Source organism: Pipistrellus hanaki, assembly GCF_964339955.1.
Source record: "Pipistrellus hanaki genome assembly, chromosome: 4".
Taxonomy (NCBI): domain Eukaryota; kingdom Metazoa; phylum Chordata; class Mammalia; order Chiroptera; family Vespertilionidae; genus Pipistrellus; species Pipistrellus hanaki.
Window position 1 is genome coordinate 5769894 of NC_140506.1, and position 25569 is coordinate 5795462.

Consider the following 25569-nt stretch of genomic DNA (forward strand, 5'->3'; position numbering starts at 1 on the left):
AGGGATGAGTTGGCTAAATGTTTGACCAAATACTGCATGCTAACTTTTAATCCGATAATTTTGCATGGCCCATAGACGGTGTTAAAAATATCTAAATAGCCCTTGTCCAGAAAGAGGTCCCCCCCCCCCCGCCCCCGCTCCCCGATTTAGACAATCCCATGGATGGGACGGGATGGGATTGGATGGGATGGGATGGTTTCTTCCCATCCCGACTGATGGAAGGGTCAGCGTTTGCCGGAAAGAGAGAGTTCCGGTTTCACATTTCCTTCATGACACGCACAGAACAAGGTCGCTATGCTCCCAGATGGACGAGAAAGAACCTTTGCTCGTAGGCGGTAGCCGTCAGCGGTAGTCCCATTTACCTGTTTTTGATGCAAACGTCATACAGCGCATCGCGGCCTGCTCCCGGGGGCGCTCTCCACGAACAGTCCCACGCTTGTAAGTCGCTGGTCACACACTTCAGGTCCCGAGGAGCGCCTGCAGACACAGAACCACACACACACACACACACACCGTGCTTAATGATGGAACCGCATGTAAAAAGCAAGTTCAACTGTAATCGGTAAGTACAAACGTATGTGCCGGCAGAGGGCCCCGCTCTGGGTGCGGAGGGTGTGGGGGGAGCCTGCGGGCCCAGGAGGGGGCTGCTTTTGCGTTTCTTTTTGTAGCTTGGGCTTAAAACAGCTCCAGAGGAACCTGATGAAAGCGGGCCAACTGCTGACCACGCGGGGGTAAGGCTTCCATAAAAAATCCCACTTCCAGGCAACGGCCATAAACAGAGGGAGCGCCTGTGTGGAGTCTGTGGTGGGACCAGAGGGGGCCTAGGAGGATTTTTATCTCCAAGAGCCTCATTTGCTAAAAAAAGAGAAAAAGAACTCTAGGTAAAAGCTATGTCTTTCCCACAAACAGGGCTCTCGACACTCCCAGGCACTCCTGCCTCGCGGCTGGCTACCAGACTGCCACCTACATGGAAACCCCATAACCAGCCTCCAGGCTGTTACGCAGCACATTAAATCTCCACGGCAATGAGCTCACACAAACATGTGAAAAGTATATAGTTCACGCGGACCTAAACAATGGCAAAGCAGCCCTCCGGAAGATCGCAATCTAACAGCACAGCACTCCCTGCGCCTATAAAGCAGCTTTACGTCATGGGACGTGTCAGCACTGTGCGATGGGAAAATGTCATTCCAAGAGGAAAATTCGAAGAAAAGAGGGCACCAGAGGGGGGAAAGGGAAAGGATGAAAGGGTGGAAAGGAAGGGAGGGGGGAGGGAGAGGGAAAAGCAATGAAAGTACAAAAGAGGTATTCTATCTCAGACTCTACATCAGCCATTTTCAACCTTTGCATCTCATGGCACACATAAACTACCAAAATTCTGGAGCACAGCAAAAAATACATTTTTCACCAATACTACAAAAAAAAAAAAAAAAAAAATAGGTATCATTTTAATTAATTCACACCTTGTGACTAGTGTGTTGACTGCTGTTATTTTCTTTTTTAAAAAAATATATATTTTATTGATTTTTTTTTTACAGAGAGGAAAGGAGAGGGATAGAGAGTTAGAAACATTGATGAAAGAGAATCATCCATCAGCTGCCTCTTGCACACCCCCTACTGGGGATGTGCCCGCAACCAAGGTGCATGCCCTTGGCCGGAATCGAACCTGGGACCTCTCAGTTCCGCAGGCCGACGCTCTATCCACTGAGCCAAACCGGTTTCGGCTGCTGTCATTTTCTTAGTTGACAATCTAAGGCAAGAGAGGTCAGTGCCCCTGACTAAACAGTCATGTTTTAAAAATTACTGCGGCACACCAGCCGAAAAAGAACCCTGCTCTACATAAATGTCTATGAAAAAAAGCCTTTTTCTCTAGTTTTCACATGGAGCTGGCATGATATTTACATCAGCGCTAAACCATAAAGCTGTTTGCATAAAAGAAAACAAAACCATTATAAGCGCTCACATTAGAAAGTATCAGTGATTATAATAAAGCTATTTAATCGAGACCTTGGAGAAATGGAAACAGCATCAGAACTAAACCCAGGGGCAGAAGGATAATGTTTTATACAAATAAATTAGGTGGCAACTAAACAAACCTTCTTAATGCAGTTAAATAAAATGAAAACACGCAGCATATTGCAGAGAAACACAGTATTCGGTGTGGAGGTGGGAGGGGAGCGGCTGGCCCGGAGGAGCCTGGGAGAGTTCTGGAGAGCCGGTGCTGCCGCTGGTGCTGGTGGCCACAGGACTGCATGCGTTTTTCAAAAAGCACAGAACTTGATCCCAAACGGGTGGATTTTATGGAACGTAAATTACACCTGAGCTTGTGAAATGGGGAAAGAATGCTTAGATCTAGCTTTCAGGGCCTTTTAAAAAGCCGCCGAACGTACGTAGAAAAAAAGGTGACCGAGAGATGGGTTTTATCCACCAGCAAACCCTCGAGGTCCCAATGGAGACACGGGGCCGCGGGCAGTCCGCTGGCTCCCGGTGACGCCGAGGCACTCACCCTTCCTCTGGCCGCTCGCGTGCTCCATCAGCCACAGGAGCACACACGTGGACAAGAACCGCCGGAGATGTGAGGTCATCCTCCTCCCTTCGCCGGCCGCCATCCGGGTCAGTCGTCCTGGACACGAGGCAGGGCCCATCCTCCGTCCGGCGCGGTCAGCCCTGGACGGGGGGAGGAGGAGGTCAGAGGGCGCTCCGCCCGCCCCGCCCCGGCCTCGCGCCGGGCCGGGCATGTGCCCACCGCGGGCACGAGAACGGGCCGCACCACGGCTGAAACCCGCACGCTAATCCCCGGGGACGCTGGGCTCCGCCGGCCGGGCTTTAGGGCACATTAGCGATCGGGCACAGCTGTCGCCGCAGATCCATTAGAGGGTCACTTTTCAAAAGACCGGCTTCAAGTTCAAGATTACGACCGAGCACCATGCTCTCCGCTCTAATGCTACCAGAGTAGAGAGCAGCAGGCATGGAACTGAAGCTCAGACAGACAATTTTAAGGGACCCATGGAATGACACACTTCAAATTAATTCGTTTACATGCACCTTTACAGTCGCTCATTGATGACAAGTAATATCAGTTTTCCTTTGACACGGTGGTGTAAAGTTTCTATTTCACATACATTTAAATAGTTTAAAGAGTAAAAAACAATGGGAAAGGGAAGATAGGGGTTTTGCAGATGTGATAAAAATACTGGTTATGACACGTAAGCACATGGCGCTTGCAAACAGTGACTGACCTGGTGGGTGGCAGGGAGGGGCCTGGTGGGCGGCAGGGAGGGGCCAGGGCAGCAGCCCAAGGGCCAGGCCCTCCTCCAGGCACCGGGCACAGCACCAAACTAGACAGAGGCCCTGCCCTCAAGGACCTCATCAGACTAATTCGGAAAGACACACACCTGAACAAGGGAGAGCTCTGCCTTCCTGATACGCTCTTTGAAAGAGTAAGTCCGTGTGCATGAGCAAGATCTGACTGATGCGCAGGCGCCATGACAACCTCAGGGGACAAGCAGCAGCAAGCACAAAGTCCCTGAGGCAAGGACAAGCTCCCCAGGAAGAGGGGCTGAGAGCCGGGAGACGCAAAGGGATGTGGGCTGGTCATGGCCAAGGGCAGGGTTTGGGGTTTAACGGGGTTCAGAGGAAAAGTCACCGGAGTGCTTTAACCAGGAGAGACCCTGATCTGGGGTGCACTTGGAAAATATTCCTCCATCCGCTGGGTGGAGGACAGACTCTGGCAGTGGGGGAGAGACTTTAGAAAGTAAAAAAAAAAAAAAAAAAAAAAAAAGAGGATGCCATGAAAAAGGAATAATCAGAAATAAAAATAGCTCTTACAAGTTGAAGACATTGCTTAATATTAAAATGCTTTCAAAGACAGATAAAAACATTGAGCAATCTTTCAGAGGAAACAGAAGACAAAAATAGAAAATGTCACAGGAGATAGATACAGGGACTTGATAAGGGAAAGGAAATCCAACATCTAAATCACCAGAGCCTGACGGGAGTATCCAGAGCCTGAGAGGAGAATCCAGAGCCTGAGAGGAGAATCCAGAGCCTGAGAGGAGAATCCAGAGCCTGAGAGGAGAATCCAGAGCCTGAGAGGAGAATCCAGAGCCCGAGAGGAGAATCCAGAGCCTGACGGGAGAATCCAGAAAACACTCTCCAAGGTGATGGCAAGGCCGCCCGCGTGGCTGCCACTGAGTGCCGTTCAAAAACAAGGACGGGGCCCAAACTGCTTAAACAATCAGAACCGAACACACACGAGGCCGACCCCACGTGGGGACAAGGTTCAGCGATGCTCAGGATGAACTGTTTTCCAGTCCAGCCCAGTGTCGTCGTAATGACTTATCAGAATGAAAATGTACTCACGGGACGTCTGAAGCACAATATAATAGAATTACATCGTCTGTATGGGAGTAACTGGATGAAGGAGACAAAAATAACCACACACCCTATTCACCGGCTGGCCACGCATGACCTTGAAGTGAGATAGCCCCTCACTACACGTTCCTAGTCATTTAAAAAAAAAAAAAAGGGGGGGGGGGTGTCCCACAAAGTGGCAAGGGCAGGGGGTGGAGGCATGGAGGCCCGCCCAAGACAGGTGCTGGGGACTCAGGTGCTATCCCGGTTCCATCCCTAACGAGCGGGAGACTGAGGGCAGACCGCTTACCCGCCTCCTGGGCCGCAGGCGGGGCAGCAGAGGCCGGCTCTTCTCCGGCCCCAGGGGGGCTTCCCAGGGGGAGCCGCAGCCTCACACGCCTGCTGGGCCCCACGCAGTGGGCACACTCCTGGCACAGGCCTGCGCCAGCAAGCGCGACTGCCCGGGCCGCCCCAAGGAGGTCAGGGGGCATCGGGGTGGGGGCTATCAGGAGCAGAAGCATCAAAGGCAGGTCGCCAACTGAGAACAGGCAGGATGACCTGCCCACTTTCCTTTGTCATCCCACCGACAGAGTACATTCCAAGCAAGTCATTTGGGCCAGCGGTCGCCAGCCATACCAGTGACCTGCGGACCCCCGGTGGTGGGTGAGGTCCGAAGGGCTGGCGACCGCTGACCTAGGTGATGCAGTCATACTATGCTTGTACAGACCTCGTTTCTCTGCCGGGCAAAACTGCCAAGCGGACGTATCTAAGGCTGATAGACATGTGAACAGAGCCTCCGGGTGTGTTTCCGGGAAAAGGACCCGTGAAACATGTCTCTGCTCCCTCCTGGCCACGGCACTGTCAGCATTCGCTTTTCTCCCCACCCGGGCCTTGCTCGTAGAGCAGAGTGTGTTTTTACAGAATTCCAGGAGCTCATCCTCAGACCCGGATAGCCGCCCCGGGTTGCAGCAGCCAACGAAGGAGGCAAATGCCCGGAGAGCAGGGCGGGCACCGAGCCGCACAGGCAGCGAACCCAGCTGCCCGCCGAGTCTCTGAAGGGGCGGCCACCGGCCTGGAACCCATTCTCCGAAAGGCTGCTCCAGGACGTGACTCAACCCCACCACCACCACCACCAAAGGAGGCAGAAAACAAAAATGAGAAACGAGCCCTCGCTGATGTGGCTCAGTGGATAGAGCATCAGCCTGCAGACCAAAGGATCCTGGGTTCGAATCCAGTCAAGGGCACATGCCTCGGTTGCAGGCTCGATTCCCGGCCGGCCCTGGTTGGGACGTGTGCAGAAGGCAACCAACTGATGTGTCTGTCTCACATGGATGTTTCTCTCTCTGTCTCTCCCCTCCTCCCATGCTCTCTAAAAATCAATGGAAAAATATCCCCCGGGGAGAAGGTGGGGAGCTCACTGCCCAGGAGGCTAGCTGCCCCCTCCCCTGCTTCCACACTTTACACCCACCGCAGGGGCTCCACAAACGGGGGCCAGCAGCCAGGCCCAGCCACCGAGCCTCTGTAAACAGTGGCACTAGGACAGGGCAAGCCCCTGGCTACTTCCCAGGCAGCTTAGGGCTAAATGGCTTCCACAAACACAAAACCAGGCACTGCCCGGCTCCCTACCCTCAGTGGGCTGGCCCTGCCCGAAGGCAGCACTTCCAGCTTTTGTAATTCCCCCAACAGCCTGCAGCTCCCTGGGCGGAGTTCCATGCTCACCATCAGCCTCCGGGTCCCAGCCCTAGCCCCAGCCCCTAGCACTGAGCAGACACTGCGAATGCTAAGCCAGTACCTGGATGAGTGAACAAGACACAAATGAGCCGAAACCGGTTTGGCTCAGTGGATAAAGCATCAACTGAAAGGCCCCAGGTTTGATTCCGGTCAAGGGCATGTACCTTGGTTGTGGGCACATCCCTAGTGGTGGGAGGTGTTTCTAGCTCTCTATCAGTGTTTCTAGCTCTCTATCCCTCTCCCTTCCTCTCTGTATTGATTTTCTACAGAGAGGAAGGGAGAGGGATAGAGAGCTAGAAACACCGATGAGAGAGAAACACTGATAGAGAGCTAGAAACATATATATATATATATATATATATATATATATATATATATATATATATATATATATGACAAAAATGAATACACGTCTACGCTCTAGGCTTTGGATGGCTGCGACCCAAACTCGAAGCCTAAGTCGGGGCTGTGGTTTCTGAACCCTGCGCCGAGGAGCCCCCAGCACAGAAGCACCTGAACTGGGCATTATGGCATATTTTAAATTTTCAAAGCAAAGAAAGTGATATCTGTTCAACACTGTGGAACCTTCAGCTATGTGGCAGGCCTCTTGGTGAAGGGCGAGTCGCTGTGATAAAACACAAGTGCCATCCGGAGCTCAGCGCAGGAATGGGGATGAGCCCAGGCCAGGGGGCTCTGATGGTCAGAGGGTCATCCCAATACCCCAAGGCTGTGCGGGTTCAATCCCTGGTCAGGGCACTTCTGAGAACCAACTAATGAATGCATAAATAAGTGGAACGACAAATCTCTCTCTCTCCCTCTCACAACCCCTTCTCTCTAAAATCAACACATAAAAAAAAAAAAATAAAACAGAAAGAAAGAAATGGAACTGAGGGTGGAGGGGTCCAGTCTGGTGCCAAAGTTTGGGACGCTATGCAGTCCCTAACAGGTTCATACGTGTGGCTGTTGACGAATGCAATAAAAATGTTTCCTCTAGCCGAAGCCGGTTTGGCTCAGTGGATAGAGCGTCAGCCTGCAGACTGAAAGGCCCCAGGTTCGATTCCGGTCAAGGGCATGTACCTTGGTTGTGGGCACATCCCCGGTAGGGGGTGTGCAAGAGGCGGCTGATCAATGTTTCTCTCTCATCGACGTTTCTGACTCTATCCCTCTCTCCTCCTCTCTGTAAAAAATCAATAAAATATATATATATTTTTAAAATGCTTCCCCTAAAGTGGAAAGGCATTATTTTTTTTAAGCTGCTATTGCTATGTCGGGTTATAGATCCTTAGTAAGCGGTCTAGACCCGGCTGCTTCACAAAAGGACCTGCTAGGTGTCCCTTCTGACCCGGGGGCACCGGGAACCCACTAAGCAGACACTCAGGCCTGTGAACCAGGGAGTGTGGGAGTCCAGGCCGGACAGTGGGGCGGCTCTCGGTTTCCATGGTTTCCATGGCGATGCTTCAGTGTGCCCTCCCACTCCGGGCAGGAGGGTCACTGAAACCCAGCTCCCGCTTTGTGAGAAGAATACATCTCAGTGGATTCTGCCGAAAGGACCACGGTTTCTTCCTGGTCTGCCATTCGAACAGAACGCTCCCATCGCCGTCACCGTGTCCTGCGTTTCCCAGGAACGCTTCGCCCTGCCACCCGGACCGGGCTTCCCTGGAAGCTTGCCACTTCAGTCATCTTCCCCACAGGGAGGGCCTCCCTGTCCATCGAACCAGGACCTCCTGGCTCCTGGTGGACGCTCACCCACGGAGCCACACAGGCTGGGCAGGGATATCTTTTTTCTTAAACGTTAACCTTTTCCAACTGCTTGGCTATAAATGCATTTCCTGGATTGTGTGGTCAAAATGCCCTTTTCTGGTGGTGACCGGTAATTTGCATTGTTTTAGTGATCAACTGCTTCTTCTATCTTTTGCCTGTTTTTTTTTTGTTTTTTTTTTTCCCTGCTAGGTATTAATCTCTTCCTCACTGCTTGGTAAGAAAGAAATATCCCAAGATGCACATCAGCTGTGTCTGCAGCCCAACCCAGGCTCCCCCTGCTCCGCACCTCCAGCCTCTGCTCCTCCAGGCAGAGAAAGCCCTCCCGGGGGCCACCATCCCCCTCCACACCACAGAGGGCCAGCACTGCCGCTCCCCTAAGGCTCCTCCCAAACCAGGGCATCTAAGGAACACCCTCGGGGATGTCCCCCACACTCCCTCCTGCCCACCCCCGGGAGCCACCGGAAGCCTCTCTGTCACACTGGAGAAAGTGACCGGCAGGCAGGAGCTAATCAATGCTCGGCACACCAATGAACTGGTCTGTCCCTCTGTCACAGTGGCAAAAGGCTCTATTCTTACAGTAAAGGGACAGCCTAAAGAACACGCCTTCTCCTTCAAAAACATCCAAATGGCCTTTAAAATGCAGAAAGCATGGCCAAAGTGGACCTTCAGAGAGATTCCGGAGCAGCTCCGCCCCCAGCATCTGCTCCCTCACAATCTCACCGAGGCCCAGGAATACTTTTTTTTTTTTAATAAAAAATGTTTTTATTGATTTTTAGAGAGAGAAGAAGGGAGAGAAAGAGAGAAACATCCATGATGAGAGAGGAACATCCACTGGCTGCCTCCTGCACACCCCCTACAGGGGATCCAGCCTGCGAGCTGGACAGGTGCCCCGACCGGGAATCGAACCAGGACCTCCTGGCTCCTGGGTGGACGCTCACCCACGGAGCCACACAGGCTGGGCAGGGATATGTTTTTTTTCTTAAACGTTAACCTTTTCCAACTTTTGGCTATAAATGCATTTCCTGGATTGTGTGGCAAAAATGCCCTTTTCTGGTGGTGACCGGTAATTTGCAATGTTTCAGTGATCAATTGCTTCTTCTATCTTTTGCCTGTTATTTTTCCTCGTTAAGTATTCATCTCTCCCTCACTGCTTGGTAAGAAAGAAATATCCCAAGATGCACATTAGCTGTTGTCTACACTGTAAATCTAGTTCCGGGTTGCTTTCTCGCTTCCCAGTGAGGTGTCTGCCTGACTTTCATGAAGCCAGATTTCTCATCTTTATCCCTTGCGAGTTCTGAACAAAATTTCCCTCTCCTGCCAAGATTATGTCAATTGTCACCCAGACTGTCCTCAAGTACACTGAGGCTTTTACTCGGCTAAGCTGTGATCCATATGAAATTAATTTTGGTGATCGGTGTGAGTCAGGGACTCATCCCTACCAAATGGTCACCGCTTATCCCAACACTGTTCATTGAACAACCCACTCCTCCCCGCACCGACCCGAGGGGTCCTCAGGATGCCACTCCTTGCCAAGCCCTTGGTGGGCTCCTGGCCCACTGCCCCTCCACCCCACCGTCCCTCACTCACCCATCATCTGACTAATGACGTTCAAACCCGTGTGCCCTGGCACTGGCCTCCTTCCGGTTCTGGATGAACCATCTAGTGGGCACTTTCTTGCCTATCCACACCAACCCACTCAGATGCGGTCTTTCGGGAATGACAATGTTTTGATACTACACATCCCTTGGATGTTTCAGAGATTGCTCAAAAACTTCACGTGCACGAAGTGAAACTCACTTTCCCTTGCAAAGAGGCTCTCATGCCCCTCCCCCCCCCCCAATCCCTTCATGGCACCAAGCAAGATTCACCCTGGATTCCTCCTCCTTCCTCACCCCTTCCACCTAACTCACCAGATTCACCCCCAAAACAGGCCTGGATTCTCTCCCCTCCCCTCCACCTCTATCTACATTCCAGGGCTCTGGCTCGGGGCATCCAAACCACTCCTTATCCATCCCGTGGCTGCCAGTGAGGGCCTCGACAATCCGTCTTCCACAGTGACTGCCCCGGCTTTCAATCTCGCCTTTATGTTTAACCCTCTTCCTCGTCCAAACTCAGGCTGAACGCCAGAAGGCTGCACCAGACTGCAGGCAGGACAAACTCACAATCACACCTGGACTCCACCATCTGCTCTCCTCTCACCCCTCCGAGGCAGACCGCACCCCGAGCTCTCTCAACGCTCCCACTGAGCCTCGTCTAACTTCCGCGTGGGCCTGTGTCAGGTCACACCCGGCATTCCAGAGAGTCTTCCTTCCCTTCCTCGCTCCCTCTTTCCCCATCCGTTATGACCTCCCAACCAGCAGGGATTCATCTTGCATCTAAGGTAAGGTGACCAGACGTCCCGCTTTTGGCGGGACAGTCCCAATTTTTAACAATTTGTCCCACGTCTCGCGGCGTTGGGACGTCTAGCCAGCTTAATCTTAGGGGGCTTTCCATCTATTGAGTGGCTTGAACAGATCCACCCCAACGGAGTCTTTGGGAAGGACTTCAAATACTTGGATGACACCCAGTTGTTACTCTATATTCCAGAGAGAACGTTGAATGGTAGGTTTCTGAGTGCACTGGTTTGCCATGAAGTTCTCAAGTGTTATTTTTCGGATGGCATGCGTTGTTTACATTTATTACGAGCAGGCGCGATTTTACGTTCTTTCAATGCAATATTAAGTTTAACCTTGTCCCAAGCTTAGGAGGTCAGTTTTATCCTCCCCTTTTTATAACCAGGGGAATGGAGCACCGACAGGGTTTGACGCTGGCTGGCGGGGGCAGTCAGCGCCTAGGGGGCAGAGCTTGGATTTCAATCCAGGTCTGTCTTACATTTTCTCCCTGGACCGTGACACTGGACTGGAAAATGTGGAGCAAAACTCACCGAACCCGGGTGGAAGTCCGGGGCTCCAGGCCCTCGCCGGACAGTGACTCAGTGGCAGGTGTGTGGCCTGAGACAAATCCCCTAGCAGCTCTGACATTACACAGCGATGGCCCAGGGCCTACTTTCCCTGCGTTAAATGTCATAAAAAAATGTGTAGGTGCATGATTCTTAGATGTCACACCCTGTCTGTCTCCTGCATGAACCAGAAGAGGGAGAATGTGATCAGGAATGCTGATCACCACGGAGTCCCCAGCTTAATGCTGTTCTTGGGGGAAATACCACCTGCTTGATCAAGCACCTCTATTTCCACAGCAGGACAAGGCCCCGCAGTTCAGGGAACAAAGAAACCCCGCCAGCCACCACCGTACTGCCCTCCTTCCAATGCTATGCATGCTTTTCATTGCTCAGCTCTCAGGGCAGCAGGTGCACGCTCCACTCACTGGAGGGCCAGCCCATCAGCCCATCAGCTGAGGAAGGCGGTCAGCTGAGGTGCCAGGAGGAGGGGAGGGGGGGGCAGTTAGCTGCTCACTGCCGGGGCACCTCCTGCAGGAGCCGGAGTCCAGGGTAGTCACGGCCTTCAGGGTTTTCCAAGAAATGCAGGTTTGTTGTTGTTTCTCAATGTGAGATCTCCTTATTTGTAAATGCTGGCAACTAAGTCCAATTTTTTTTTTTCCCCTCCCAAAAACCTCGCATGGGCCAAACAAAACACGCGCGCGGGCCAAACACAGTTCTGAGGGCGCCAGTTAACAACCTGTTTCAAAACGCACTGGCGTTACAAACTCCTGGTCTTGCTGCCGCAATAACCTGAAGATATAAACTGTGTGAAGGCTTTCCTTCCGGCGCACAGGTTTCTGACACGCATGTGCCGGATGCCTTCTCAACCCTCCTCGGGGTCTGGATCCGAGCGCTCCCCGCTCCAGAAGAACCCGAGCAGTCTCTTTCTTTCTCTGGGGTGTTGTTTAACCCCAAATCTAGAAATCCCACGCATCCTGTTAGAATGCAAATGCAAATGCTTCTCTCTCAAAAAGAAAAACACCGAGACTGACCTCTTCTTGAGTCTCCTGCACAAGAGTGGAAGGCAGAGTGAAAAACCAACAGACCCTGACCCCGGGCAGAGCTGTTCAGGAAAGGGTCACTGTCAAGAAAGCAGACTCCACAGACCAAGGACGTATGAGCTGGACGCGGATCCTGGATTCAATTACACGGGAGAGGGGCCCTAGGGCGGGGTGCCCAGCCCCACCGCACCCCTTATCTGACGATCCTACTGCGCTGGGGAAGCAGGGGTCAGAGACACGCAGGAGGTGTCTTGCTTTGAACGAGATCTTACCGAAAGCCCGAAACATATTTACGTGCAAGATGAAGAAATACAGAATTGTAAAAAAAAAAATTACGGGGCGGTGTGTGTGTGTGTGTGGGGGGGGGGGGGTGTCTTTTCACCATGTGACCAGCAGTGCTGATTCACGGATGCTGTCCCCATGGACAAGGCTACAGGCAGATGTGACAGAGTCCCTGACACTGTGACTAAGGAGCTGAACGGAGACACAAGTATCCTATTCATCAAACCGCAAGGTTAAAAAAATGGGCAAAATAGCAAATATGTTGGATGAAATAAGGAGGATTCCAATGACCCAGTAAGATCAGTTCAGCAGAGGCAGTCTCAGACGATGATGGTGACAGCAAGAGGCAGAGAATGAACACACAGGGGCTGGAGCAGAGCTGATTCAGCAGCAACCCGTAGGAACCACACAAAAGACTGGTCAGTGGGATGGAGCCTTGGGCAAAGTAACTGCCAAAGTAAGGAGGAGAGGGTGTGTCTTGTCTCCTCACTTCATCACTGCCCTCCAGCATTCAGGCAGTGTTATAATGAAGCAGAAGCTATTACGATTGCCTTGATGACCGCCCAAATTACTACACGTTCCCACTCCAATACGGATCTTACTCCACGTGCTCTCATCCCATCCCCCCGTCGGTGCAGCCAACTCCCTGCTTCCCCCGGACCCTACCCCAGCCTTACTGGGGTGTGACTGACAGAAAGGTTTAGTGTTTAGAGTGCGCAGCGTGATGACTTGCTATATGCACCGTAAAGTGGTTACCGCAGTCAAGTTCATTAACACATCTGCCGCCTCCCGGTGACCTTCCTCTCTGTGTGGGGTCTGCGCTCCAGGCCAACATGAGGCACCGCGGCACAGTGAGAACCTGTCCCGCTGCCCATCGGCTCCGGAAATCCTCCTCTCACACCTGCCGGCTCCCGCCCTCCGCCCAGCGGCTTCAGCCCAGGCAGCCCTGTGTCTGCGGGCCTCTCCGCTCCCTGACCCCAGGCGCCCACACAGGGGGCCCCTGGTCATCCCGCCAGGAGGCACACACAGTAAACACGTCCGTGCGTGTGCAGATGTGTGCGGGAGAGCTTTAAACACGCGGAGGCTTCTTTAGACGGCTCATCGGGGGCTTCAGGAAGGGGCCGGCGCTCCGGGCACCAGCAGGGCCGGCCGTCACTGCCTCGCCTCGCTGCCTCCAGACTCCCCGGTCCTCCCCGCACAACCTCGGGTCACCTTTCTGAAATGCCGGGCTCAGGCCTGAGATTTTCCATGGCTGTGCCGAGCCAACGGAAAGGGAGCCAGCTTCGGCCTGGGTCAGGCTCCCTGCTGCTTCTGTGCCGTCTAACGTCCCAGCCCCACGCCTGCCCACTGCCCTGCGCTCCGGTCCCGCCAGACCGCCAGGCTCCGTCCTCCACGTCCCTGCACACGCCGTGCCCTCTGCCCGGTGCCCCCCTCACCCCGCTCTTCCCGGTCCACGGAGCAAACACCGCCTCGGCCTTCAAAACCCGGCTGGCATCTCTCCTTCCCACTATCTTTCCTTACTGGTCCCCACACAGACACAAGAGCCTGCTGCCAATTCCCACCCAGGGCGTCCCTGCTGTCTGTCTTGCAGTGAAAATAAGAGGAATGTGGAATCTTGTCATTTGCAGAGACCTGGATGGAATTGGAGAGCATCATGCTGAGTGAAATAAACAAGTCAATGAAAGAGAAACACCACATGACCTCACTCATTTATGGATAATAAAGAACATTATAAACTGATGAACAAAAAGATATAGAGACAGTAAAGCAACAGACAGACTGTCAAATTACAGCGGGGAGGGTAGGGAGAGGCGGGGGAGATAAGAGATCAACCGAAGGACTTGTATGCATGCATATAAGTACAACCAATGGACACAAAACTCTGGGGAGGGAGGGCATGTAGGGGAGTGGGGGAGGGAACTGGTAAGATATGTACACATATAATACCTTAATAAATAAAAGAAGAGGAAAAAAGAGATCATCCTTATGGTCTCTCCCAGGAGCCTAAGGACCGAAGGCAGAGACCACCTGCCTGGCGTAGGAGCCCTCCACGGCTCCCCGGAGCACCTGGGCCTGTGTCCCAGCGGCCGGGCCCGGGGATGTGTGAGTCCCCCCTCCCCCGGGGACCTGTGAGCCCCGCAATCACGGCGCGGCCTCCGGGCACGGGAGCTGAGGGCCCGGAGCAGCGGCCTCTGCCCTGCTGGCGCAGCATCTGACAGGGGGCGCTGCCAACAGGCGGAGTCTGCACGCCCACACCGCGTGGCTGCTGTGCCATTGGCACTCAGGCCTCTCCCAGAGGCATCGGTGTCTCTTCATGAAGAGTGCACCCCTCCCCCACAACAAACAAAACAAAACAGGAGGCTCGCCGCTGGCTCCACGGGGACGGGAGTAGCGTGGGCCTCGGAACGCCACGGTGGGGCAAGGAAACAGTGGGAGATAAACAGAGGATAAGGTGCTGGCGCTGCTGGCGGCTCCGGCCCGGGAGTGACCTAACCCGCCAGGCTGTCTGCACGGGAACCGGACAGAAACGGCCCTCGGGCCCGGCTTCTCCCGTGAGGCTGCGCCAGGGAGGTAAAAGCCAAGGCCAGCGCGTGTCAGGAGAGTACCAAGGCCCCTTCCGTGACCACTGAGGGTTTACTTTACATTCAAATATTTACAGCGGCCCTGACCGGTTTGGCTCAGTGGATAGAGCATTGGCCTGCGGACGGAAAGGTCCCAGGTTCGATCCCGGCCAAGGGCATGTACCTTGGTTGCAGGCACATCCCCAGTAGGGGGTGTGCAGGAGGCAGCTGATCTATGTGTCTCTCTCTCATTGATGTTTCTAGCTCTCTATCCCTCTCCCTTCCTCTCTGTAAAAAAGAAAATATATCTTTAAAAAAATATTTATAATGGCTGCCAACTAAGAAAAAAAAAAAAACACACACACACAACTGTGCCTGCATAAAGAACAAATGATGAAATTAACGTCAGATAGGACCATTATTTTAAACGGAAGGCTTTATCGCTGTCATCCAAAGTAAGATTATGTGCCGGAATTTCCCAAACAGAATGCCCGTGAATTCCACTTGCCCTGAATTTATGGGTAGGAGCCCATCGTGGTAATCTTATAAAAGGCAATCTCCAAAAGGCGGGGCCCTCGCCGAAGATAGATGGAGGCAATTGTAAGACTATTAGCCCGGGGCATTCTCACGCGTGTCGAATGGAAGCCGTCACTAAATCACCGGCGGGTGTCAGGGAGAAGTCACCTCGTCTGCTCCCCGTGTAATTTGTGGAATACGCGGGAGGGATGTTTGTGTTCGCGGAAAAGGCACGGGACAACAAGGTCCCTTTCAGAACAGCAGGGGACGGCAGGAGCCACAGCCAACCTGCTACCACGGCCCCCTGTGGTAGCAGGCTGGCTGTGTGTGCCCCCGGGCCCTGGACGGTACCGGTCACTCCCGTGTCATCCCCCATCCCGGGGCACGTCTGTCTGTCCTGGGCCCTGCGGAGAGTCTGGAGCGGACCCACTGCCTGGCACAGAAAGGCCCTGCTAGCTAGGGACGGAGCGGGTGCACCCGTGTGTCCTGAGGACGCTGTGAAAGAGCGGACCCTGGCCTTCAGGAACTCGCCGTAGAGGATGACTGAAGAACGCAGTCACAGAAAAAAAAAAAACTCCCTCCCATTCAAAACGCAACTTCTTGGCAGCAGAAAGCATTTCACTTTCAAAGTGAATAAAAAGTCAACAAAATATTTCCTCCCAGTGGCCAGAAGCAGTGGGATATTTTGTCAGAATGTCCTGAGACGCTTCTCACAACAGTTGGATGTAAGCTATTTAAAAAAATAAAAATAAAAAGGTGATTCTGCTTAGGAACCCTGTGTGAACAGGAATGTACAGCACTGGCCTCAGTCCTCAGACCAGGCTGGTGAGGTGGACGTAGCACCTGAGCGGCATGCCACCCTCCCACTCCACGGAGCCGGAGACAGACGCAGAGCCTGCCCACGCTCACACCGCAGGGGAGGGCAAGTGGGATCTCCACCCGTTTCCTTTAGAATATAACAAAGCTTTACATGCTGGAAGTCAGGAAAACACAAAGAGTAACGCTCACCTGTAATTCCAACGCGCAAAGGCAATCTCATCTAACGTTTGGTATATAATCTTTCTGGCACAGCTCTCTCCCCCTCTCTCTCACTCTCTCTCTCTCTCACACACACACATACACACACACACACCGGCTTGTCCTCTCTTTCACATCCATCCTCCAAAAACAAAAACCTTAGATCAACTTGCACATACCGTTTTGCAATCTGCTTGTTGGGTTTACAAGTTCGGATTACCTTCCACATCCATCGGCACTGCCCTCCTTCAGGTTAATGCAGAGAGAGTGCCCATTATAAGGGTACTAGTAGCCCTGCACACGGATCAGTGCACCCGTAGCTCGCCAGTAGCTCTCTGCCGCCCTCCTGTGGCTCTCCGCCCACTGCCCCGCCTCCTGTAGCTCCCCCTTCCTTCTTTCTCCTAACTGCCCCCCATAGCTTGCTGTCCTGCCTCTCCTGTAGCTCTCTGCTGCCCCACCCTCCTGCTGATCCCAGATCCAGTCCTTTTGCTTCGCGGCGTTAACGGCCATTTGCATATTACGTCTTTTATTATATAGGATGCCATCACTGGCGCAATCCATCTCCCTATCATTGGGCATTTCAGTTGGTTCCAGCTTATAATTATCACACTATCACAGACAAAGCCATGAGCGTCATTTTGGCAAATTAGAGGTGGTTTGTTTTTGGCGTGCACTTTCTGTGGAGGTCACCAGATCCTGGAGGTGAGTTCCCCCCAAGCTTCCAGAGAACACACCCCTCCCGAGGGGAAGACACCCTGGTTAGCAGCCTTCCCGCCCAGGGGAGGCTCCCCGTGGGGGGAGGAAGCTGCTACAGGAATACGTGTCCACAGGCCCCGCGTGGGCGCGGACTGGACCGGGGCGAGAGAGCGGCCCCGTACACATGCTTTGTGTTGTTTTTCCTTGAATTCCTGGCGGTGGAAATGCCTGACTAAGGGGACATGGCACATTTTTGAGGCTTTCGATGAGTAATCCAAAATTGCCCTCCTGGAAAGTTGTCACCGTTAAAACACCCACCGGTGGCATTTGGAAATGACAATTTCCAAAACTCTCCGGCTGGCTCGCTTTGTGTTTAAACAATCAGATCCCTATATGGCCCTAAGTTTAAAAAAACAAAACAAAAACCAGTGAAGCTATTCAGAAGGCACTTCTGAACAAACAGCAAAACAACCTGACAACAAAACGCTAGGTTTTAAAGTACGTATGTTTTCAAATACAAAACTGCATGTCAAAGGCACCGGGTCCCAGCGGACTGAACTCAAAGGAATGACTGCCTCCTGGGAGATCGGGAGACCCGGGCTCAGCATCTTCACTTGCCCTCTGGCTCCTATGAGGCTGAAGAGTTTGGGCTTTAATAGCAGCTTCCTCTATTTCTTAACGAGAAACTCATGAAACTGTATATCCCTCCTGCTCCAGAGCTAAGGTGCAACCCGAAGTTCTTCCTTCAGATCCTTCTAGATAATGCTTTCTTCCACAAATACCAAATGCCTACTCCTCTGGGGCTTGTTTTTTTTAAATCAGGAAACTTAAGAGGTTGACCAGATGGTCTGAGGCAGGGGTCTTCAAACTACGGCCCACGGGCCACATGCGGCCCGCAGAGGAGTCTGATCCGGCCCGCCAGGTTTTTTGGGCAGTGAGCGCAGCCGAGGTGTTACAGTAGGAATTAGTAGTTCATATAGTCCGGCCCTCCAGCTCTCTGAGGGACCGTGATCTGGCCCCCACTTTAAAAAGTTTGAGGACCCCTGGTCTGAGGCCTCATCTGGCCCTCCAATTCTGCACATCCGTGGGCTTACGTTCCTGGGATTCGTAAGAGCTTTGCACGTTAAGCTCTATGGCGTTCCCCCCGGGAAATCAGAGCCAGGTCTTCCAAAATAAACAGTTTTGCACCAACGCTGATGATGCCAGTATCTCCGAGGCATGAACAGAGGAGAAGCTTCCAGGGAGACGGAGACTTACGCTCCCACTTTGACTGTTCCCTAGGACAGATCTCCAGCACGCTCTCGCCTCCTTCCCTCTCCTGCCGCACTATAAGCACGGAGGCAAGGCGCGGGAAACGGGACCTCACTGGCAAGGCGGTGGGTCCCCACGCCTGCCGGCAGGTATGGTGGGCACCCCGCTTTTAGGGGGCACGCTGGCTGGCACCCACCCTCCGGGGCTGCCGGCCTGAAGTCCTGGGGTGAAGTCCTGCATCTCTGCCGCTTACTCCTGCCCCGAACTCAATACGCACCCAGCTCTGCCCGCAGCTCACTGCTCCCCTGGCATTTCTAATATTAGAACCGGGAGCACAGCTTCTGCCACCACTTGTTATTTTCCACCAGATGCTCCTGCCACCTCCGCTTCGACTGTGCTCGGTCCGGGGTCTCCTGGGAGAGTCTGCTTCTCCCCTCGGTGAGAGGAAGGAACAGCTCAGGGGGGGCCTCAGGATCCAGTGCCCCCCTCCAGGGAAGAGCCACACACAGACTTTCAGGAAGAAACATCGCCTCCTTGTGGTCGTTCGGGATACTGCCACTGAACAGTGTAGATACCTATTCTCAACCACAGGCACAGAGGACTCCAAGGTTTATTCTGCATCTGCCCTCCAAACCAGGCGCATGGGTCCGAGCCAAGAGTTTCTTACCTCTGTGCCACGGTACACGGAAAATGCACCCACCCGGTGTTTTTCCTCACCTGGCACCAGAGAACACAGCCCCTGCTCAAGGGAGGGACCTCAGCGGCAATGACCATGCCAGGCGAGAAGGTGTGCGCACTGCCTGCATCTCCACAGCTCGCAAAGGACATGCAAAGGGGGTGTAAGAGCGCCTGAAACTCAAGCACCGAAGTCCCCACCTGTGTCGCCACCAGTTAAACAGGCAGCAGACCCTGTCGGCTTCTCCTCCTGGCCTGCAGGGCCTTCGCTTCAGGGACAGGGACAAAGGCGATTCGCTTCAGACTCGGGAGTCACAGAATCCACCCCTGACATAGAACTTATGAGAGAGGGCTGGAGACAATATGATCTTTCATGGAAACGGTCCCCTGGGTGCTGGGATCAACCAAGGAGAATAGGAAATGAGAAAAAAACCGGAAACCCCCGCTCCGCGGCATCACAGAAGTCCTGATGTTGAACTGGAGCCCAGGGGTCCCCGTCCAGGGACAGGCGACGGGGGCTCAGGAAGGTCTGTGACAACTGCTCGGCACAACGGCCATTTCCCAAGCTTTCAATTAGCATGAAGGAACGTATATTTAGAACGACACGCAGATTAGAAGTGGGAAGAGGAAATACCACGGTTCCCGATATTCCCTAAAATAGACCATGCGCACATTCTTCCTGTGAGGAAAGGGACCTGCCGGAGGTACAGAGATGTGCTCATCGGTCTGTCATCAGCCCCAGGGGGCTGAAACCTGCGGCTCGGAAAAAGGGCCGCTTTGAGAACTCTGCGCTTAACCAAACAGCCAGCCCGCTGACATCCAGGCGAAGCTTCTGAGCAAAGGACAGAAACCGCTACAATGTCCCAGAAAATTAGATACATTTTTAAGGCTTCATCCTTCAGAGACTAGCAATCAGATGCAACGGACTTAGAGCAATCATTGGAGAGGCTGCATTCACAGCGTAACAGACTTGGGAAAGGCCAGGGCCAAGGCGAAACACAAAGAAAAAAAGACTTCCAAACCTAACATTCTGAGCAAAGGAGCACGATTGCTTTTTAAACTCACCGATTCCTAATTATTTCAACAAATGCTCACGGCCCGCTGTGGCCGAGGCTGTGGCCGAGGCTGTGGCCGTGCGTGGGAAGCAACCGGGACCCAGCAGGTGTGTGCCTACCCCCCCGGGAGCTCCCAGCCGGTGGAGAAACCCCACCACTCAAGGTCTCCCTTCCAGTCCTGGAACATTCCCTGACATATGCAAACGCACAGGGCACCGTTCCCAGAGCCTGCTCTCTCCTGCCTGCCACTCTTCCCTTCACCATGAACTCCAGCCACACACACACACACACACACACACACACACGCGCGGGCTGGCTGCCTTGGGTCCTCTGAGAGGCAGTGGGGCCCCAGGGCCTTTGCACATGCTGTTCCCGCTGCCTGATCTCCCACGAAACACCTCTTCCTGTCCTTCAACTCCTGGCTCACATCTCTCCATCTCAGAAGGCCTGTAGAGGCACTCAATCCAAGCCAGTGGCTGGCAAACTCTCCACAGAGCCAAATATCAACAGTACGATTGAAATTTCTTTTGAGAGCCGAAAACCGACTTCTGCGCATGGGCCATGAAGTTCCAATCGCACCGTATGTGCGCACCTGCATGTGGTATTCTGTGGAGGAGCCACACTCAAGGGGCCAAAGAGCTGCATGTGGCTCGCGAGCCGCAGTTTGCCGACCCCTGATCTAAACCAACAGTGCACCACCACCATCCCTCTACCACAGCAACCCTATTTTATTACTTTTCCAGTACTGATCACTATTTGATAGAATCTCCTTTACAGTTTCTCTGCTTTTTATCTGTCTCCCCGCCCCCAAGTGTGAACTCATCCTGGGGCCTCTGGGCCCTGTGCACTGCTTTATCCTTACTCCCTAAAACCCTGCCTGAGACAGCGTAACCAACGGAATCCTTCCATGTCTTTGGAAGAGCTAACATAAACAATATTAGCAGAGTTGTACCGCCATGACAGGCACTAAAGAACAGAGGGGAAAGACTACACCTTACACGCTAAGAGGTTTGTTTGATCAGTGAAAACAAAGAAAGGTCATGACTGCTTGCCCTGGTCTTCAAAACATTCTCAAAAACCGAGCATAATGGAACTATAAAGCTCACCACTGGCTAATATTCAAATGTTATCATGGAACAGGCTCCATTTCTAGCATCAGCACTGCTTCCACAATTGATTCTGTTCTGAAAGCACTGTGAGACCTTAATTTTTTATTTAAAAGAGCCAAATATTTTCTAAAAGTTTCCTCTGCTTTCAGACGTATTCATAACCTCCTCCCAAACTGTACAATGCGTGACCCTCCTGGAGCAGCACTCCAATATAAGATATAGGGATTTAGTGCCCGCTGGCAAACAAATTTTATAAAACACAAACTATCCTCACGCTTGATAGAATAAAAAAAAAAAAAAATTTAAACCCTGAAGAATTTAAGACAAATCTTCCAGATTAGGCTTAAAACTGCCTCTCTGCTCTTTTACTCCTCGTGTGGAAGAGCGAAGGCGTTAATCAAGGAATACGGCTTTAGTTACTGACCATGATCATTTCGCCGCAAAGACACCAAAGGCCCTCCCGGACACTCTGAAATTATATCAAATCAAAAGGTGCGCATCGGCGTGAAGGGGGGTTTGTTTCCTGAATGTTCTGCAAAGAGGTAAACTGCTTCTGTGGGCCTCTGGAAATCATTGAAATCCACTTAAAAACCTCAAGAGCTAATGTTTCCCCGTTTCAGAGCAAAACATCAGAAACAACCTACACGAATCTCGATGGAGAGGAGGTTAAATCAATTACGGTTTCTCCCTAATGGAGTCCTCGGCAGCTGTCAGGGAGTGAGCCGGCGCTCTCAGGTCCTGATAGAGAGCTGGCCAAGACTCAGGGCTCCGCGGGGAGGGCAGGGAGCCGGTGCAGGGCAGAGAGACAAATACAAAGGACACACACTGACTGTTCAGACTAGCCCGGGCTACCTCTGCAAAGACAAGAGCCGGGAGCTGGTGACCCTGCTTCCTGGGTGGGGGGGCAGGGTGCAGAGGGGTCCGTACTTTCTATTCTGTACCTTTCCATACCGGCTGACCCTCCTACAGCGTGCACAGCTCCTGTGCCTGTCCCACAGATCAGCGGGGTAATTTTAAATATGAGAGTAGCTTGTGTTATTGCCAACGTATTATCCAGGACGGCCAGCAGAAAGCAAAAGCAGTCCAAGTCACAACCGTGGTGTCGCCGATCCTGATCCCCAGAACGGAGCCCAGGTCCCCGCTAACGAGGCAGGCAGGCAGGCAGGCGCGTGACCTCACCTGTCACAGAGCACACCCGCCCCGTTCAGTTCTTGGAAGGGAAAGAGCGGCTGGGTCGTCCTGAGAGACATGCCTCCTATTCACACCGAGCAGGTAAAAGCCTCCACACAGACACAGCTTCCACCTGGCCCTACAGCAGCCAGTCCAAGGGTGACGCAGGCGGAGGGCCAGGCTGGTGCCGGTGAAAACCCACTACAGTGAGGTCTGCCAGGCTCGGACAAGGAATCCTCTCACATCAGTGAACCATGATTTCAGGTCTGTGGCAAAATAGTCACGTACCGGGAGAGGGGCAAGCACCATTTGCAGAAAATAAGGCTTTTAAAAGCTGCCATTTGTGGGGGTGAGGGGGCGGGGGTTCGCTTTACATTTAGGTTAAGAAATCATGTGGATAGCTCTGACGGGTACTAGGATGTCCCTTCGAGCAACTGCTTAAACGCAAAGATAAACCTGGAACTGAAAACAGAACGAAGAGGAAGGCACACTTGAACAAACTTTGCTGCTAAATGTAATCTTAAAAGAACACATAAAAAGAAATGCAAAAAAAAAAATTAAAGAAACAAACCCACCATTTCTCCACAAACACCACTCACAACAGTAACCCATTAGATCAATATTTGGCTGTATGAAACACGCCCACACAGAAAGGAACACACAGATACCCAACTGCACAAAAAGGCGCTCATGCATTCCCGGCGGCGGGAGGTGAGGACCAGAAAGAGCCGCCTTATTCAGAGGCACACACTCCCCACCCCACGCGGGGCTCTGTCCCTGCGAGACACACACCACACCGGCAGCCTAACTGTCATCGCCACCACTTCTACTTTGGGTCTCATCCCTTTAGCGCCTTGGGATAGACAGAAAGCCTATGCAGATACAGACTGCAAATCAAAGAAAAACAAGCATTCAGCCTCCCTCCCATCCCCCCAGCTGGCCTCCGGCCTCGGAACTTGCTGCCCTTCGCGGGGCACAAGTTCGCAGCCGCCCTCGGAGCCTGCGCCCTCGGGGACCCGAGCGGCCAAGGGCGCGCGGACAGCGGCGGGCTCGGAGCGTCCCCCTCCCCCACCCCGTCCCCCAGCTCCGCTCCGAGGCTCCCCGGACCCCGAGCCCGGAGCCCGGAGCCGGCCCGGCGCTGCCCGCCACCCCGCCACCCTGCCCGGGCCGCGGGGGGCGCCCCGGCGATGCGCCCCCGGCGCCGGCTCCGGGCTCCGCGCGCCCCCCGCCCGCGCCCGCCCGCCCGCCGCCCGGCACCCACCGGCCGCTCCCGCGCCGCTAGCTCGCCATCGCCCGCCGGCCGCTCGGCTGCCCGGAGTCCGCAGTCCCGGGGCTGGCGAAGGCGAGAAGGAGGAGGAGGAGGAGGAGGCGGAGGAGGGCCGGGCACTGCCAGCCGCCCAGCCTGGCCTCCGGGTCCCCAGCGCGCGCTGCTGGCCACGGCCACGGGCGAGGGGCGCCCGCTGCCCTCTGCGCGCCCGGAGCCGCCGCCGCCGCCAGAGCAACGGGCACGGCCACGGCCACGGCCACGACGGAGACGCTCCGGCCGGGACTGCGGCGCGCGGGGGCGGGGCCTGCGGCCGCCCGGCTGGGGGCGCCCTCCGGCCCCGCCCGCGCCCCGCCCCGCCCGCGCCCCCGCCGGAAGCTGCCCGCGCGCCCCCGCCGCGCGCCCCCGCTCCCCGCCCGCCGCGGCCGCGCGCCCCGGGCTCCCCGCTAGGCCGCCTGGGACCCGGCGGAGGCGCCGCGGAGAGGCCGCTCCTCGGTCCCCAGGCCGATCCGGGTCCCCAGGCCGGGCCCGGAAGGTCCTGGGAGGGCCCCGGAGATCGGGGCGGCCGCGCCGTGCGGAGCCTCACGCCAGGCCGGCCGGACGCGCGCAGGCCCTGCGGGAAGGACAGGGGCTCCCCAAAGGGCTTGAGGGCGCTCTGCACACGGTGCCCGGCGGAGAGCACCGCGGGGCCTGGCGTGAGCTCCCCCTGCAAATGCACCGAAAGCCGGCCTCCGCGCCCCGGCATGGGGCGGGGGCGGGGGCGCTGGCAAGGATGTTAGGCTTTAGCTACGACACCCCCAAGGCCGGGCGCTGCGCCTGGGGGCCGCCTTCCCCCTCCCCGCGCGGGGCCCGCTCAGCCTCCGGGGCAGGACCCGCGGGGCCCGCTAAGAACATCCCGGAGCCATTGGGTCTTGCCTCCGAGGCGTGGTGGGCTTGTTTGCGCGGCGAAGAAAAGGCTCCCCTAATGGGGTGCGAGTTTCCCTCCCTGCATTGTTCCCGTTTCCGCAGTTTCACTTGGCCTCGGTTTTCTCCTCCCGGAGCAAATGCACCAAATGGAATTAGCCGGAGAGCGTTCGGCGGCGCCAGATCCGGCGTGAAGATGTTTACGCTCCGAGCCGGACGCGTTTGATGATGTTCTCTCCGCGTTTGATGGTGTTCTCTCCGGCGCAATTAACTCCGCGGAGCTCAGAAACGTGCCAGCCCAGGGCCCTGCAGCCGCACCTTCAGCGCGAGCCCAGCTTGTGCGTTGCATTTGCTGTTTGTTCAAGGCGCCAGCGTGCTTCACGGAGACCATTGGATGGAATCACAAGGCAATTTCTAAGTTGGCAAAATGAAGCATATTTTCTGCAGTAACCTTTCCGTGTTGATAATGGAACTAAAATGAGCCAAAGAATACACCTGCCAGGGCGTTGCTTACTAAGCAGGCTCCCTAGAAGAAAATGTTTCACCCTAACACATGGTCTATGCCAGCGTCCGGATGAGCGCTAACCAGTTGCACGTTTAGAACACCAAAACCAGACGCCCTGTCACCTGTACCTTCTTTGTTGCCAGAGCGAAAGGGGCGGTGGGGAGGAGGCATTAAAGGGGGAAAGGGAGTCAAATATATGGTTATGGAAGGAGGTTGTTTTTTTAAAAAAAAATATATTTGTATTGATTATTTTACAGAGAGGAAGAGAGAGGGATAGATAGAAACATCGATGAGAGAGAATAATCGACCAGCTGCCTCTTGCACACACTCTACTGGGGATGTGCCCGCAACCAAGGTATTGTACATGCCCCTGACGGGAATCCACCCCGGGACCCTTCAGTCCGCAGGCCGATGCATAATCCACTGAGCTACACCAGTTTTGGCCAGAAGGAGTTTTGATTTTGGATGATGAACACACAATGCAATGTACAGATGATGTGTCAGAACTGCACACGTGAAGCATATATAATTGTGCTAACCAATGCCACCCCAGTCGATTTAATAAAACTCGAAGAAAAACTAAATGTTTCTGAGGAATGGAGTGAAGAAATAAAATGGAGTCGCTGGAGTCAAGCTGCTGAATTACTAAAATCAAGTAGGCTGAGGCAGAGGAGATCACACCTGTCATGAACGTTCTGGAAATGAAAGGCTTTGTTCTTTGCAAGAATGGACCACTCACCAA

The 25569-nt window shown here is 54.0% G+C and overlaps 1 protein-coding gene across 2 annotated transcripts in view; it reads right to left on the bottom strand.

The window, feature by feature from the left end:
* The window catches only part of LIFR (LIF receptor subunit alpha), a 64811-nt gene extending 41087 nt beyond the window's left edge, over window positions 1–23724 (bottom strand). For both annotated transcript variants that reach the window (XM_084880564.1, XM_084880563.1), the window contains exons 1-3: window positions 23417–23724; window positions 2507–2667; window positions 363–477 (exon numbers count right to left, since the gene is read on the bottom strand). In XM_084880564.1, the coding sequence (XP_084736690.1) occupies window positions 363–477; window positions 2507–2645 (254 nt within the window). In that variant the 5' untranslated portion in view covers window positions 2646–2667; window positions 23417–23724. The remainder of the gene's footprint in view (window positions 1–362; window positions 478–2506; window positions 2668–23416) is intronic.
* Window positions 23725–25569: the final 1845 nt, after the last annotated feature.